The sequence below is a fragment of the Mesocricetus auratus genome, unplaced genomic scaffold, assembly GCF_017639785.1.
Source record: "Mesocricetus auratus isolate SY011 unplaced genomic scaffold, BCM_Maur_2.0 Super-Scaffold_15014, whole genome shotgun sequence".
NCBI classification, from domain to species: Eukaryota; Metazoa; Chordata; class Mammalia; order Rodentia; family Cricetidae; genus Mesocricetus; species Mesocricetus auratus.
Window position 1 is genome coordinate 16,224,053 of NW_024429186.1, and position 18,010 is coordinate 16,242,062.

Here is an 18,010-nt window from a genome sequence, read left to right on the forward strand (position 1 = left end):
AGCCTTAGTGTGGTTGAAGAGAAAAACATTTAACAATTACAGACAATATTCTTAATTTGCAAATTGCCTCTCATTTCCTAAAAATCCATGTGTGAGGCCTTAATATAGTTCTTGATTGCCAGAAAACCAAAGACATTTTTTAAAATTCAGACAAATTTTTGTTTCTGTTTGTTGCTTTCCTTTCCTTCTTCCCTCATTACATTCCTTTTTATTAAAAATTGTTACAGAACACTTTATTGTGGTGGGGGTATTCATGACACACACATAAAAGTCAGAACACTTTGTGAGAGTCAGTTCTCTCTTAATCCCCATGTGGGTCCCAGGAATCAAACTCAGGACATCAGGTATGGTTGCAAGTGACTTCCACTGAGCCACTTTTCTGGCCCTTTTAAAATAGATTTATTTCTTTGTGTGTGTGTGTGTGTGTGTGTGTGTGTGTGTGTGTGTGTGTGTGTGTGTGTGTGTGGTGTACACATGGGTGTGTAGATATATTTGCCTGGGTTACACAGGGAAGCAGACATTGACATCAGATGTCTTCCTTAATCACATTCCACTTCATTTGACCTAAGATTTATTTATTTTATTTTATGTATATGTGTTTGTGCCTGCATATATGTTTGTGTGACAAGTGCATGTAGAGTCCACAAAAGGATGTTGGATCCTCTGGAACTGGAATTGCAGGTGGTCATGAGCCATCTTCTGTGGGGGTTGGGAACCTAACCCAGGACCTCTGTAAGAACAGCAGTTCTGTAACTAGCCCCTCTACCTGCAGATGGGTCTGTCACTGAAACCCAGAGCTCATGTTTTAGCTACACTGGTTGGCCTGTGGTCCCCTGGAATCTGCTTGTCTCCAGCTTCCCAACACTGTGCATTGTCCAGCTTTTATGTGTTTGATGGATAGCCAAAGTTAGGTCTTCATGCTTGCAGAGCAAGCACCTGATCCACTGAGCCATCTTCCCTGATTTCCTCCCCAAGCACACTCAGACACACACATGCACACGTACACACCTCCCTACCTTTATTTGAACTCTCCAGTCTAGGTTGTTATACTCTTGACCTTTAGCCTCAGCCTCTAAAGTGCTGGGTTTACAAGGAGGTGCACCACAATGCCCAGCCCTCTTTCTTAATATAAAAATGTGTTATTCGCATTCGGGAAAAACAATGTTCAGTTTTATCTGAGTTGTATCAGAATGTGTTTGTAATAATTTTAGGCATGAAATATGTTAATATGATAGTGAATGCTAAGAAATTATTATGATTTGCTTAATTTTCTTCTTAGGAACATCATCCTATTCTCAGCAAGGCTATGGTTGTGAATCAAAGTTGTATAGCCTTGACCATGGCCACGAGAAACCACAAGACAAAAAAAAGAGAACGTCTGGCCTTGCCACCCTCAAAAAGAAATTTATTAAACGCCGAAAATCAAATAGGTCAGCTGATCATGCCAAGCAGATGCGAGAACTCCTCTCCGGGTGGGATGTGAGAGATGTCAATGCACTAGTAGAGGAGTATGAGGGAACTTCAGCCTTAAAGGAGCTTTCTCTGCAAGCCAGTTTGGCCAGACCTGAAGCCCGGACACTGCAAAAGGATATGGCTGACCTTTATGAGTACAAGTACTGTACCGATGTGGACTTAATATTTCAAGAAACGTGTTTTCCTGTTCATCGTGCCATTTTGGCAGCAAGGTGTCCATTTTTTAAAACACTGCTTTCTTCCTCACCTGAATATGGGGCAGAGATAGTAATGGACATCAGTACAGCTGGTATTGATATGCCCATGTTTTCTGCCTTGTTACACTACCTTTATACGGGAGAATTTGGAATGGAGGACTCAAGGTTTCAGAATGTCGATATCCTTGTCCAGCTTAGTGAAGAATTTGGAACACCAAATTCCCTTGATGTAGATATGCGTGGACTCTTTGATTACATGTGTTATTATGATGTCGTCCTTAGTTTTTCTTCAGATTCTGAACTAGTTGAAGCTTTTGGTGGCAATCAGAACTGTTTAGATGAAGAGCTCAAAGCCCACAAGGCTATTATTTCTGCACGGTCCCCATTTTTCCGAAATTTATTACAAAGGAGGATACGGACTGGTGAAGAAATCACAGACCGAACTTTGAGAACTCCCACAAGAATTATATTAGATGAGTCCATTATACCAAAAAAATATGCAAAAGTGATATTACACTGTATGTATACCGACGTAGTGGACCTCTCTGTTTTGCACTGTAGCCCTTCTGTGGGAAGTCTCAGTGAAGTTCAGGCTCTCGTCACAGGGAAACCAAACATGACCAGGGCAGAAGAAGCCATGGAACTTTACCACATAGCACTGTTCTTGGAATTTAACATGCTTGCACAAGGTATGAAATTCTGACTTTAAATTTTTATTTCTAAAATTATGTATCTGTCTCTTAAATTAAAAACACTACTTGAGTTCTGTATCAGTGTCTAGAATATACAGGATTAGTTTTTTCTCAGTCTGTAATTAGGAATACTAAGACAACTTCAGGGTCAGTATTAATGTAGCTCTTCATTTACTATTAAAATCAAATATTCAGTACTGATGATAAAGAAAGAACATTGGTAAGACTACAGTCTTGTTCTTGTCTAATGTGAGATGATGGGTATTAGACTACATGATTAGCTACCTACGTCATCTCTGCTCTAACTTTGAACCCTCCCATTTCCCCATTTTTCAAGTTTTGATTCCTATGTATACATTTAGCACCTTATTGAGTCTTAATTGCTTGTAGTTAGAATAAATTCATTGTAAAGATAAAAGGTTGAAAACAGCTTTATTTTAAGTAAGCCTCTGACTTACATTTTAAATAGTTGGTTTCTTACTTTCAGGTTGTACATCAGGGATTGGCTTGTAAAAAGTAGTTAGTGCCAGACCCACATGCCATTTTCATTTGCTTTAAACAAAACAGTCTGTCTATCTCTATGTATCTGTCATCTATCTATCCATTCATCTATCTGAACAGCATTTATTTTTCTGTGTTCTGAGTAAATGAATATATGAATATTGTGTTAAAGAAGTATATGTCTTGCCGGCCAGTGATGGCGCACGCCTTTAATCCCAGCACTCGGGAGGCAGAGGCAGGCGGATCTCTGTGAGTTTGAGGCCGGGCTGGACTGACAGCCTCCAAAACAATACAGAGAAACCCTGTCTCATAAAACCAAAAAAAAAAAAAAAAAAAAAAGAAGAAGTATATGTCTTTTGGTAAAGATAGTGTTAGAATCCTAACGGTTCAGAGCTGGAAAGAGTCCTTTCCTATACAAAGGGAGTGTATACTTAGCTTTCTGTGGCCATAAGGTAAAATGAAACAAGTTATATGACCCAATATTACTCGAGAAATTTAATTGTGCTAGAGCAGAGTCACTAAAAAAATTTAAAAACTGCCAACTAGAAGACAAATGTGTCAGTTTCAGTAAGGATAATTTAGCATGGTTTTCTGCCTTGACATGGCCAGATCAACCAATTAATGGAACTTTGAGAAATATTTTTTTAAACCCTCGTAGATAGTAATGATAGTAATAAGAAGAGAATTGGGCATTGATAAGGGAATAAAGGTTGCAATCTTTTATGTAGTCTTTTAAAATATAATTTACCATTTTCTTTCAGTAACAGACTAGTTTTGTTTTTGTCACAGGATGTCATTAAACTGTTTTTATTAGTTTAAAATAATCATTATGTTAATACCTGACTATTTAGAAATGCCAGTTTATAGGGACAATATTAGAAATGACCTAGCAGCTTGACCTACCATTCCTTTGTTCTATAAAGCCAAATTTGTGAGAAAATGCTTCTACAGAAAATTTTGAAGTTTGCCACAGCACCAAAAAGGTATGACAAAACTTTCTTTTCTCAAACTGTGTGTTTTACATATTTACCTGTTTTTTAAAGTGAGGGTGTATACCCTTAATGTAGTAATTTTTTAGTTTTTAATGAAAAGTGAAATTGCAGGCTAGTTCTTAGGTCTTTTGGTGGTACTCAGTTACCTGTCCTGAAGCTCTTTTATTTTCTTTGGTGAGTTAATTTTTTTTCCATCATTTAAATAGAAATTACATTTTATTCAGGACACTTGGAGATCTAAAATGTTCCTTTTTTGTCTCAATCTGGCTAAACAAGTAGAGCTCTTCTATCTTTCCATTCAAAATCTATTTGCAGCTGTAGTTTTCACTTTAGCCTCTTGTACTTTTATGTGGGACATACCTCTCTCTCATAGATTCATACTAGTCCTTCTATGCCTTCAACATAGCCTTACTTCATTTCCATTAGGAGGACAGTATTTGGTCACTTGTGAAAGGATTTCATGTGATAAAGCTTTAAAGCTCATGTCCGGAGCCAATTGAACTAGCTTTGAATCCTCCTCTATGACATCTTAACATGTTTCACCTTGAACAAGTCATATAACTCTTAACTCAATGTCTTATCGATTTGCAAAAAGAATAATAACCCTATAAAGTATGATGCTGAGGATTAAGGAAACCATATATGATGCCGGGCGGTGGTGGCACATGCCTTTAATCCCAGCACTCAGGAGGCAAAGGCAGGTGGATCTCTGTGAGTTTGAGGCCATCCTGCTCTATAAAGTGAGTTCCAGGACAGACAGAGCTGTTACACAAAAAAACGCTGTCTCGGGGTTGGGAGGGAGAAAACCATATGTGTTAGTTGATATGAACAGTATGTGGTGTATAATAAGCATTAAGTAAGTGTCAACTGCTAATTTCTCTGACAAGTACATCTTCTTTGCCATGGTTGTCGTCTTCGCTCCTGCCCTGGGCTAAAGCTAGCACTTTACTGCTGAGCTTCAGCCCTAAATACACAGTCTTTCTAAAAGTAATTTTATTAGTGAGCCCAGTACTAAGTATATTTCATAGATTCTTTTTAGATAATTTTTATTTTAATATTTTCTTATAATTTTATCACAGTTTTAAATTGTTTCTACCTCTTAACCATTGTACTTAAGAACCAAACAAACTTAAGAACAGTCTACTTGTTACTTTCCAGTTTGCTTTTCCCAACAGGAGTTCTATATACCAATGATACCTGTGCTCAAGCATCTATTGTATGTGAAAAATTTGAATCTTTCCATGCATGTCTCGTTCTAGCTATATATACTATTTTAGAGAGAATTGAGTAGTCTGTATTTTATCTTTATTTCATTTTATGTGTATGAGCGTTTTGCCTTAGTGTATGTGTATGTACTGTGTGCATGTCTGGTGTCTGTGGAGGCCAGAAGAGGGCGCTGGATCCCAGACTGAAAGCACAGATGGTTGTGAGCTGTGAACTGAACTTTCTGGCAGAGCAGCCAGTGCTCTTAAACGATCTCTCTAGACTCTGGTCTGTATTTTTTGTTCTGAGATTCAAATGAGGATACTCAGTTAAGAAAGACTGTGAAACTAGGAATATTGAGCAGCTTGAAGGTAAAATCATATTTTCATTTTGTGTTCCCATTACATAGGACATAGTAGGAAATTTAGTAAATGTATGAGTCGAAGATTAATATTTTTTTGTTGTTTTTGGTTTTACAAGACAGGGTTTCTCTGTATTGTTTTGGAGGCTGTCAGTCCAGCCCAGCCTCGAACTCACAGGGATCTGCCTGCCTCTGCCTCCCAAGTGCTGGGATTAAAGGCGTGCACCACCACTGCCCGGCTAATTTTTATTCCAAATCAGATTTAACTTTAAAAATTAAAGCCAGGGCCCATGAGATGGAACCCACGTGATGGAAAAAGAAAACTAACTCTTACAAGCTTTATTCAGATTTCTGAATGAATAAATAATGTTTAAAAATAATTAAAGCTTGGGGCTGGAGAAATAGCTTAGTGGGTAAGTGATTGCTGTATAAATATGGGAACCTTTTAGTTTCCAGCACCCACATAAAAAATCTGGGCATGACCATGTGCATCTGTAGCTCCAACACTGTGAGGATAGAGACAGGAGGACCACTGGAGCTTGCTGGATTCTATACATGAGTCAGTAGTGGTCCACTTCTCTGTTCCTGAATCATGATCACCGGTAGCAGATGGCAAACTGTTCTTTCAATGCGTTATTCACCTCCAACAAAATATAAGAGACCTGAAATTTCCTGTTCCCATACCCTGCCCCACTCTCACAGGACAGCTCCTTATGTGGCCCAGGTTGGCTTCAAACCTTTAGTCTTCCTGCCTCAAACTCCAGATTGCCAGATATGGCCAACGCTTTTTTGTTGTTAGTGTATGTGGATTCTTGAGACTTTTTTCTTTGTTTGTTTGCAGGGCCGGGTATTGAACCCAGGACCTAATAGGTACTAACATTCTACCACTGAGCTCTCTATACACTCAGGGAAATCAGATTCTTTTTAATTTTCTAAAGAAACTGAACTAGAGATAGTCTGAATGCAGAAATAGCTATAGAATATGATGGGGATGAGATAAAGATTAAAATTGGAGATGTGTGAAAGTTTCAAGCTATATGATAAAATCACTTACTCCCCTTCCCCAGAAAACACAAGAGAAAACTGGAGCTTTAGAAGTAGTAAACAGTCCCAAAGCATATATACATACAAATACCAACTCTTTAGAGTTACTCGGTTAAGTTATGTTCTTGTTATATAGTTTAACAGTGTGAGGTGGTAGTTGTTAACTACAGAGCTAAGAGACGGCAACCTGCTTGTTCTGCCACACTTCAGTGGGCTATGAAATCCCATCCAAGGATACCGAATGTTTAAGGGAAATGTCCAGAGTGAGACATAGGTCAGAACAAAAGTACTGAAGAAAACAATGAAGACTGCAGCTGACTTCAGGAGAGTCAGCATCTGTAGATAAATTTGAATTTGTATTTATATGTGTGGATGTTTTACCTGCATGTATATATATGCACCTCTTGTTTAGTACCCACAGAGGCCAGAAGAGAGCATCAGATCCTCTGAAACTGGAGTTACAGATGGTTTATGGGCCACCTTATGAGTACTAAGAGTTGACCCAGGTCCTCTGGGGAGCATTCAGTGCTCTTAATCATGATCCATCTCTCCAGTTTTTCTTGGGGCAGGGAGGTGAGGAAATAGAGGAGATTGTAGTGGTACATGACTGTAATCCCAGAACTTGGGAAACTGAGGCAAGAATATTGTGTTTGGGGCCATCCATGGTTACATAGAGTCCTTGCCTCAGAAATAAGCACACAAAAATGACATTGGTAGCTCACAACTAGTATACTCTTAAGTGTAGAGCACTTAACCAATATGTATAAGACCCCATGCCCAGTCCCCATCACTTCAACACACAAAACAAAGTTGAGTTCCAGAACTAAAACAGGAACTCTTAAAGTAAGAGCAGAAATGGAAAGTATGATAGGGTTGAGAGGTAAAGTTGAAGAAATCTAGAAAGAAAAAGGGAGGATAGAGGAAAGGAACTGGAGTATAAATATCTACTACTCCCGCATCTCAACTAAGGAAGCTACCCAAGGTGAGATCTACCAAGTACTAAAGCAAACTAAAAATGGAGACGTGGGATCAGAAAATGTCATTCAATGCAGGAGGGAAGCTAAGTGCGGCCTAGGTACCAGTTGTGTTATGGCTAGGGAGGGGAAAGGATGTGCCCTGTCTAGACTGGACCAGAACAAAAAACCCTAAAAAGTCTACGATATCAGTTACTTAATGTTTGAATAGTAAGTAGCAAATTAGACTGAGATTTGATGGCTTTTAGTGCATTTAGGAAGAATTGGAAATAAATTCAGTGAAACAAATGTATAAAGAAAATATTGAAGAAAAAAATGGCATGAGAGAAAATAAAATACTAGTACAGAGCTTGGCTCAGCAGTAAGTAGTATTTAAATACTTGTTACAATAGGAACATAGAATATTGATTTAATATAAATTAGAATATGTGGGAATACACAGCAGGAGAAGGAGCTAAAGAATTGTAAGCAGAACCAAGTTCTATAGGGGTTTTTGCTTTGATTTGCTTTGGTTGTACAAGACAGGGTTTCTCTGTGTAGCTTTGGAGCCTGTCCTGGCACTCAACTCTGCTTTCCAAGTGCTGAGATTAAAGGTGTGTGCCACCACCACCCACATTCTGTAAAGGTTTCTTTTTTAGGGTAAGCATTTTGTTAGTACTAGACTTTAAAATTACAAGCATATTAAGCTTGATTATGAAATTGATTTTAATTTTTATTACATTTATGTTTGTGAATGTATATATAGAAGCTCATGTGCCACAGCAAACATGCTGATGGAGATCAGGACAACTTATGGAATTTGTCCTCCCCTTTTATCATGTGGGGCCTTGGAACCAAACAGATCTGTCAAGCTTGGTGGCCGAACAATCTTACTAGCCCCCAAATTAATTTTTAAAATAAAGATATGACATCAGTGCCCATTAGAAGAGTTCCTAGAAGAGGCCACAGTCCTAAAAAATAATTAAGAATTCATCATTAGGGGGCTGGAGAGATGGCTCAGAGGTCAAGAGCACTGGCTGCTCTTCCAGAGGTCCTGAGTTCAATTCCCAGCAACCACATGGTGGCTCACAGCCACCTACAATTCAATCTGGTGCCCTCTTCTGGCATGTAGGCAGAACAGTGTATAGGTAAAAATAATAATAAATCTTTTAAAAAAATAAATTTTTAAAAAAGAACTCATCATTATTGAAGATTGTTGTTGTTTTGCTGTTGTGAAGGGTTTTTTTTTTCATTGTTTATATTTTGCCTGTTTAAGGCGGGACCTTATATTTATATAGTCTTGGCTCCTTTTGTATTCACTAAGTAACTGAGGATGAGTTCAAACTTCTGATTCTTCAGCTTCCACCTCCCAAGCAGTAGTATTATAGCTTGTACCACCACTGTTTTTGTGGTGCTGGGAATAGAACCCAGAGCCATGTGCATGTCAGATAACAGATCTAGCAACAGAACCATAGTCTCGGCTTCATTAGTAACAAATGAGATCGTGCTTGTAATTTTGGTGTACTTTGTCTTCCTTGGTCATCCTGACAGCCTCCAAGCTTGATGGGTTCAGAAACTAATAACTAGCCTGTAAGTGATAAAGTTGTACATACATAACTCATAGTAGTTCTTCTGACCCTTAAACCCAGGAATTTGGACATGGTGGGAGAGGAGGCAATGTGAGAACCATTTGATGGGGCTTGGGTAGGAGGTAGTGGCCCAAGTAGGCAGACTGTGGTAGTTACTGAAGCAGTATCTGTTACAAGTCCCTTTTCTTACTGAAACCAGCAAACTGCTTGGAATTTTCGAGCCAGTCAGCAAGTTTAATGATGGTTGGGGGCAGGGACTTGAGTAGGTTGCTGCTCAAACTGATCCACATTCTGGAGTCCAGAGCACTTAGTCAGAGGACAGAGGCTTCTGCTGTGTTTCAGCCATTCTTTTCTGAACAGACTGCTTTCCTGTATGGGTCACTGGAGACTTCCTAGCACTAGAGGCTTCCCAGTTTTGGGTGGGTGGGTGGTTGGTTGGGGATTTTTTGTTGTTGTTTGGTTGGTTTTTTGAGATAAGGTTTCTGTATAGATTTGGAGCACTGCTGGAGATTTAACAGAGAGCCTCAGATCAATCCCTTTTCTTCTTAAGGAACCTGGAATTGTTCTGTGGTTGCTACTCAAGAAGCCTGATTGATACCAGTGCCTATACTAAAAACAAAATTAATATATAAAATTAAAATTCCCAAATAGATTATTGAATTGGAAGAAGGAGGAGAGAAGGTCAGGTGTTTTACCACGGTGGCGTTTTATAACTCCTGTGGCATGCATACACTGGGCAGTGGTTCTAACATTGTGAGAACAGAAGTGAAAGTGCACTACTACTGCCTTTTCTTACCTTTGTGAAGAAAAACCTACTTTTTAGAAACATAATGTCTTACAATCCACAGACCTACTGCTGTCTTTGACATAAATATTGCCGACCTCAGAACAAAATAGCCCAGAAGTAGTATGGCCTCAAAAATATATTATCAATCTTTAGAGAATAAAATTTATAATTTGCATTGATCCGGGCGGTGGTGGTGCATGCCTTTGATTCCAGCACTCGGGAGGCAAAAGCAGGTGGATCTCTGTGAGTTTGAGGCCAGCCTGGTCTACAGAGCGAGCTTCAGAGCTACACAGAGAAACCCTGTCTCAAAAAAACAACCCCCCCAAAAGGATGGTATATTGTATTTGCCATATTTTTAGTCATTATGAATGTAATTATATTTTATTGAATTAAAAATCTTCACAAGCCTCCCAAAAACAGTGACCTAATTTTTAAACCTTTAAACAACTTGGCTGACTTCCAAGAATGTGTGCCTGAAATCATACAAAAAGGCCGTCCCCACTCACTCATCCATTTCTCCTCTTTCCATTCTTTCATTGTCCTGCATGTTGACACTTTCCTTTTGTTAAAGTTCAGTGACTCTGGCAATTCATTATACTTGTTTGTAATTGTACCTTCTTCAGCAGATGAGTCTGACTGTAATTCTGAAAGAATAGTGAACTAAGCTGAAGACCATTTGCAGCAGATCAGAGCAGTCAGACAGACGGGAGGCGTCAAGAATTGCTTTAGTTTCATGAGTGACAGTTCAGGTAACTGAGATGACGCTTATCTAATCAAGGAGCGCTAGCATTTATAGACAATTTTACTGCAAGTTTGAGTAGAGTTCTGAAATAGAACATTTGGTTACATATCTTGTTTTAAACCTTAAACAATTTTTGTTATAGGCTATCCCTCTATCCTTCTGCTGTCACCTTTGTCCAGGGTACCTCTGTTTTTTATCATTAAGCCTCCAAATACTGCCTTTATGAACAAACTTGGGTGCTTTATGCCCTTGTTTTATTTAGCCATTACAAATTAAAAGTAATTCCTTTTTCTTAAGAACTTGCAAACATTTGTTTTTGTTGGGTATTTCCATCTTCTAACTTGGCTCTGGAAATGGCTGTATATTGTCTCATTTTTTTCTTCTTGTCACATTGAGTATGTTCCCTAAGGAGACAATTAAAATCTTGATGTATTCAAATTCCCCCCAGAACCTAAAATAGTACTTTTCTCTTAGTAGACTCTTGATTGTGTGTTATGAATTAGTTTACTTAAATTTGTTTTATTTGTGTATTTGTGTGTAAGTGCCTACACATATATACTGTGTGGGATTGATCACCACAGAAGTCAGAAGAGATTGCTGGATTGCAGCAGATGCTCTTAACCACTGAGCCATCATTCCAGCCTCTTAAATTATTCTGGTAACTAATGGGAGCTAAGTAATGCTTTTTCTTGGGATTTTATGTGTATGGGCATTTTGCTTCCAGTGCACCGTGTTCTTGCTATGCCCACAGAGGACAGAAGAGAGGATAGAATCTCCTGGGACTGGAGTTACAAAAGGTTGTGAGATCCCATATGGGCGCTGGGAAGAACAGGTTAAGTCATCTCTCCAGCCTCTGCATAATCTTTTCTTGTGAAAAAGAAGCTGAGCAGTGAGCCTAGGATGTGTGTTCAGTGATGAATGCTTGCTTGCCTAGTATGCCCAACGCCAGAAGTTCTTTTTCAACAATAAATAAAGCCTTCCCTCTGTATATAATAATGAAGCTCCAAGGATTGGTGCAGGAATGAAATAGCAGCAAACTGATAGGTAGTGTGGAGTCTCATTTTACCTTGAGTTGAAAGATCTATTCACTGCACTTTTGTATATTAGTATTTATATTTCAAAGTGAAGCATAAAAACTCAAAACATCAAGTTACCAGAACTTTTGGTGCTAGTCATAAAATAAAGAGCATAAACTATTTTCAAATCTCAGGTTAACATTTAATGACACTGTTGTCACTCAAGATTATAACAGGGGAAAGACAATCTTTAAATGCCAATGTGCACCTCGCTTCATGACAGCACTGGATATAAGTTGTTTCATGTGGTCTTTAAAACTCTATGAACTTGTGCAGATTTAGTAATAAGTAAACAGTGTCTAACGCAGTGTTTTGTAATCATGAACTTTGAACTTAGACCTGGGTTCCAATCCAACTCTGCACTAATAAAAATACTGTTTGTGAATGTCTCCAAGTGTGTTTATAGAACAACTAAAACATTCAGTGACTAAAAGCTGGCCAGAAACATGACTTCAACCATTTTTCTAGTACAGTCGACATGGTTCTAGTGTCACTAAATACTTGTCTATGCAGGAGATGTCTTTAAGGGCTTAGGAGATAGCTCAGTTGGTGAGTGTTGCTGTACAAGCATTATGGCCTGAACTTGAGTCCAGAATTAAGACAAAAGGCTGGGCATGTCGGTATGCATTCACAACCCCACCACTGGGAAGGGATAGCCAGCCAAGCAAGCTCCTGGTCAGTGAAAGTCTTTGTCTCAAGAACAAAGTAGAAGAAACACTACCCAAAACTGTCTTCTGGCCTTTCATGTACACGTATATAAAACATTTTTATATTCTTTGTTTAGGTATGTGTACTGTTTTTACATGTTCTTGTTTGAACGTGAAATATCTACATATCTAAAACTTGTACTAAAAGCCGAGCATTGGGGGTGCACACCTTTAGTTCCGACTCTCGGGAGTCAGAGGCAGGCCAATCTCTGTGAGTTCAAGGCTAGCCTGGTCTACAGAGTTCCAAGACAGGCTCCAAAGCCACAGAGAAACCCTGTCTTGAAAAACAAAAATAAAATTAGTACCAGAAAATAGCAGTACATTTGCACACTTAAATGTCTTTGTTATCAAAGAAGTGTGTTATCAAACATTTCTCTTTAACTGTAATAGTTAAGCATTTTCCAATGATATGGTATAAAATTAGGTTTATATTGTCAGTGTTCTCAAATTGAAGCATGCATCAAGAAACAATGCTGACTTTTAAAACTATGACTAGAATTCCAGGAAATACATGGATCTTACTGTTTTCTAAATATATTGGCATTTGAGCTTTTCTGGGAGGTTCAGAAAATGCCCTAAGCTAAAGTGTATAATTAGTTATTCCTTACTCATATTAATTTAAAACTAGGTAAATAGGGCCAGGGAGATGACTCTGTCTCAAAATAAATACTTTTAAATGCCATGTTAAAGAAGGTAGTTTATAAAGTAAACAAAAAATGTCGATCTGTTCATTTAAGTGAATGAGTTCTTATATATGTGTGCTTGAAGCTTAGAGAGAGACCTTAAAAATCTTTTTCTCAGTTGTTTGTCTTTAACATCCTCCTTTACTAAGTTACTAAGTGAAGCTCCTTCAAGTTTTCAGCTTTCCCATGTGGTAGTTTGAATAGGAATGGTTCCCATAGACGCATATATTTAATAAATGCCCAAGGAGTGGCACTGTTTGAAAAGATTAAAAGAATTAGGAGGTGTGACCTTATTAGAGGATGTGTGTCACTAGGGGTAGGCTTTGAGGTTTCAAAAACCCAAGCCAGGTCCAGAGTGTGTGTGTCTGCCTGCAGATCAGGATGTGGAACTCTGAGCTACCTCAGCACCATGTCTGCCTGCGTTGCAGCAGTGCTCCCCACCACGATAATTAACCTCTGAAACTGTAAGCAAGCCCCCAATTAATTGCTTTCTTTTATAAGAGTTTACCTTGGTCATGGAGTCTTTACACAGCAATGGAACACTGACTAAGACATCCATCTTTATTATTTCTTCTTCCACACAGTTGACACAAGTTAAACGATAAAGGTCACAGGCCCAGGATGCACATTTCACACGTAGGAAGCATGAATTTCAGTGATTTTTCTCCTTCCTTTCAAAAGGACGAATGGTCTCAGGATAAAGAAGCTCAAATTTCCTGGGCCTTGCCTGGTCTTTGTGGTCAGTGATGGGTTTTGCTGAACACTGAGAGAACAAATGAACTCCTAGCAGTTTTTGTAGCCTGGTGGTGTTAGTGTTTTCAGTAGAGAATACATTCACATGGAACAAAATTCAAAACTGCATGTCTCTTCCCTTTTATCTTCATTTCTCTAGTCACTGTTCATACTGTTACATGGTACTCCTCATGATTCTTTCCAATAAGCAATCCAGAGTCTCTGGAGATAATCTTTAAACTAAAGACAGCCACTTAAATTAGATCTCTCTTAGTACTCACTTCTGTTGTTCAGCTATTGGAAGAAAACTTACAAGGTTCCTAAGAGGGACAGAACCCTAGAAGATTCACTTCCATGGGGCTAAATATTTTACTTGTTAAGAGAGCTTGATGCATAAGGCTCTAGGTTCAATCCTAGCATTGAAACAAACAAAAAAAACAACTATGCTTCTGTATTATGTCTTTCTATCCAACAGAAACAACCAGACTCTGAGTATTAGCTACAAAAGGCTAAGAACCAAAACACAGAAACACTCACCTTCATTTTGGGTTAGTTGTTTGCTTGCTTGCTTGTTTTGCTGAACTAAATCTTTCTAAGCTATTGATTTGTCTCAGCATTCTTCAGAGAATTACCAACATAGATATGTCTGAGAAGAAAAATCGCTGAAGTAGATGGAAGGAATGGTGGAGTGCTGAGAGCAGAATAAATGATGAGGCTCATTAGGCTGCCAGTGTGTTTGCTACGGTGCTCAGAAACTTGCTGGGACAAGTAGGCACTGTGTGGGTAGCAGTCTGTAGTCCCCATTTTTTTTCCTACTGACAATCCTTCCATAAATGTGGGTGTGACTTTTAAAGGCATAGGTGATGAAATACCATTCTTAGAGGACTCCATCTTGATAACAGTCATTTCTACACTTCTCCTTATGAATTTGAAGAAATAAGCTGTTGTGTGATATAGTGGTCTGGCCAAAGAATCGTGCGGCAAGAATTGAATGTGATCCCCAGTGATTAGTCAGCAAGAAGCTGGGTCTGTAGACTTGTAGACACAGGAAACTAATTCTGCCAACATTCTTGAATGAGATTGGAGGCAGATGATCCCCATTGAGCTTTCAGACAGAATAAAAGCCCAGCTGATACCCTACTTTCATGCTTAATGAAGTCCTGGCTAAAGACCCAGACTCTAATGCCCAGACTCACAGCCCACAGAATGGGTGAGAAGATAAATGTGTTGTTTTAACCCAGTAATTTGTGGAGGTTTGTTATGTAGCAATAAAAAACTAATACATTATTTAACAATTTGATGTTATTTTCTTCGGTCAAAACTATTTAACACTAACAATTTCTTAGGTTTTAGTAATTAGGAGGGGGGGGTTGGAGAGATGGCTCAGAGTTTAAGAGCACTGACTGCTCTTCCAGAGGTCCTGAGTTCAATTCCCAGCAACCACATGGTGGCTTACAGTCATCTATAATGAGATCTGGTGTCCTCTTCTGGATTGCACACAGACATGGAGGCAGGATGCTGTATTCATAATAAATAAATAAAAATCTTTTAAAAATAATTAGGGAATTGAAATTTGATGAAACACAGTACTTTGATCTCTAAAGCAAGTTTGATTTCTTACTAAGAGAATGGGTTGAAGCTTTTTTTTTAAGGCTTTTTAAATTTTATTTTCCAGTTTAAATTTAGATAAGAAACGAGGTTGCTTCACAAGTCAGTTCCAGGTCCCTCTCCCATTCCCTCCCCTCATCCCGTGCCCTCCCGCACCCCCCCCCCCCCGTTACCCCCTCATTCCCCCAGGGAGGGTGAGGCCCTCCATGGGGGTGTCCATAGTCTGTCATTTCATATAGGGCAGGGCCTAGACCCTTCCCCAAGAGTTCAGGGTGAGAATGCACCTCACATTGTTCTATGGGAGTCCAAAGTCCGTGTGTATACTTGGGATGGGTACTGATCTGCTGCCCAAGGCTCAATAGATTCTCTAGGCCTCCTCACTGACACCCAGATTCAGGGGGTCTTGATCAGTCCCATGCTGGATTCCCAGGCTGATGCCTGGGATTCAAGAGTTAACCTTTGTCTGGTCAGCTGTTTCTGGGGGTTAAACCAGCCCAGTCTTAATCCCTTTGATCATCAGTCCTCCCTCTCTGTTACTGGCTTTCTTGAGTTCAGCTCAGTACTTAACCAAGGGAGTCTGCCTCTTCTTCGATCAGCCACTAACTGAAGTTTCTGTTTCCCAGACTCTCTGGCCATAGGATTGTAGGCTGGCACTCCCCAGATCTATGTCTAAAATCCATATATGAGAGAGTACATGCCCTGTTTCTCTTTTTGTGACTGGGTTACCTCACTCAGGATGGTTTCTTCTAGTGTCATCCATTTGCCTGCGAATCTCATGATTCCATTATTTTTTTTTCTGCTGAATAGTACTCCATTGTGTAGATGTACCACATTTTCTCTATCCACTCTTCGGGTGAGGGACATCTAGGTTGCTTCCAAGTTCTGGCTATTACAAATAAAGCTGCTATGAACATAGTGGAACAGACATCTTTGTTGTATGAATGGGCATCTTTTGGATATATGCCTAAGAGTGGAGTTGCTGGGTCTTGTGGTAGGTTTATTCCCATTTTTCTGAGGAATCTCCATACTGATTTCCAAAGTGGCTGAACCAGTTGGCACTCCCACCAGCAGTGGAGGAGTGTTCCCCTTTCACCACATCCCCTCCAGCATAAATTGTCATTGGTGTTTTTGATTTTAGCCATTCTGACAGGAGTGAGATGGTATCTCAGAGTTGTTTTGATTTGCATTTCCCGGATGGCTAAGGATGTTGAGCACTTTCTCAAGTGCCTCTCAGCCATTTTAGACTCCTCTATTGAAAACTCTCTATTTAGTTCTGCAGCCCACTTTTTAATAGGGTCCTTTGGTGTTTTGGGGACTTGCTTCTTGAGTTCTTTGTAAATTTTGGAGATCAACCCTCTGTCAGATGTGGGATTAGTGAATATTTTTTCCCATTCTGTGGGCTGCCTTTTTGTCTTGCTGACTGTGTCCTTTGCCTTACAGAAGCTTCTCAGTTTCAGTAGGTCCCATTTATTAATTGTTGATCTCACTGTCTGTGCTACTGGTGTTATGTTCAGGAAGCTGTCTCCTGTACCAATTCGTTCAAGGGTACCACCCACTTTCTCTTCTAAGAGGTTCAGTGTGGCTAGATTTATGTTGAGGTCTTTGATCCATTTGGACTTAAGTTTTGTGCATGGCGATAAACATGGATCGATCTGCATTCTTCTACATGCCAGTCTCCAATTATGCCAGTACCATTTGTTGAAGATGCTTTCTTTATTCCATTGCCTAATTTTAGCTTCTTTGTCAAAGATCAGATGTTTGTACGTGTGTGGGTTAATACCTGGGTTTTCAATTGGTCTACTTGTCTATTTTTGTGCCAATACCAAGCTGTTTTCAGGACTATAGCTCTGTAATAGAGCTTGAGGTCAGGGATGGTGATGCCTCCGGACGTTGTCTTGTTGAACAGGGTTGTTTTGGCTATCCTGGGTCTTTTGTTTTTCCATACAAAATTGATTATTGTTCTTTCAAGGTCTGTGAAGAATTGTGCTGGGATTTTAATAGGGATTGCATTGAATCTGTAGATTGCTTTTGGCAGGATTGCCATTTTTACTACATTGATCCTACCTATCCAAGAGCATGGGAGATCTTTCCATTTTCTGAGGGCTTCTTTAATTTCTTTCTTTAAAGATTCAAAGTTCTTACGATACAGGTCTTTCACTTTTTTGGTTAGCGTTACCCCAAGGTATTTTATGTTGTTTGTGACAATTGTAAAGGGTGATGTTTCTCTGATTTCTCTTTCAGCCCTTTTATCATCTGTATATAGTAGGGCTACTGATTTTCTTGAGTTGATCTTGTAGCCTGCCACTTTGCTGAAGTGTTAATCAGCTGTAAGAGTTCCCTGGTAGAGTTCTTTGGGTCATTGATGTAAACTATCATATCGTCTGCAAACAGTGAAAGTTTGACCTCTTCCTTCCCAATTTGTATCCCCTTGATCCTCCTTTGTTGTCGTATGGCAATAGCTAGAACTTCAAGTACCATGTTGAAAAGGTATGGAGAGAGTGGACAGCCTTGTTTTGTTCCTGATTTTAGAGGAATTGCGTTGAGTTTCTGTCCATTTAGTTTGATGTTCGCTGTTGGTTTACTGTATATAGCTTTTATTATGTTTAAGTATGTCCCTGTTATCCCAGCTCTCTCCAAGACCTTTATCATGAAGGGGTTATGTTTCTTCCA

At 39.2% G+C, this 18,010-nt stretch overlaps 1 protein-coding gene across 6 annotated transcripts in view; it reads left to right on the forward strand.

Moving 5' to 3' along the window:
- Positions 1–18,010, forward strand: part of Btbd7 (BTB domain containing 7) — a 71,380-nt gene that overhangs the window by 21,853 nt on the left and 31,517 nt on the right. For 5 of the 6 annotated variants that reach the window (XM_005068377.4, XM_021226185.2, XM_021226184.2 and 2 more), the window contains exon 3: positions 1,280–2,359. In XM_005068377.4, coding sequence (XP_005068434.1) covers positions 1,280–2,359 — 1,080 coding nt within the window. Of the gene's footprint in view, positions 1–1,279; positions 2,360–3,786; positions 3,847–18,010 lie in introns of all 6 variants that reach the window. The other variant, XM_021226186.2, reaches the window with a different exon arrangement.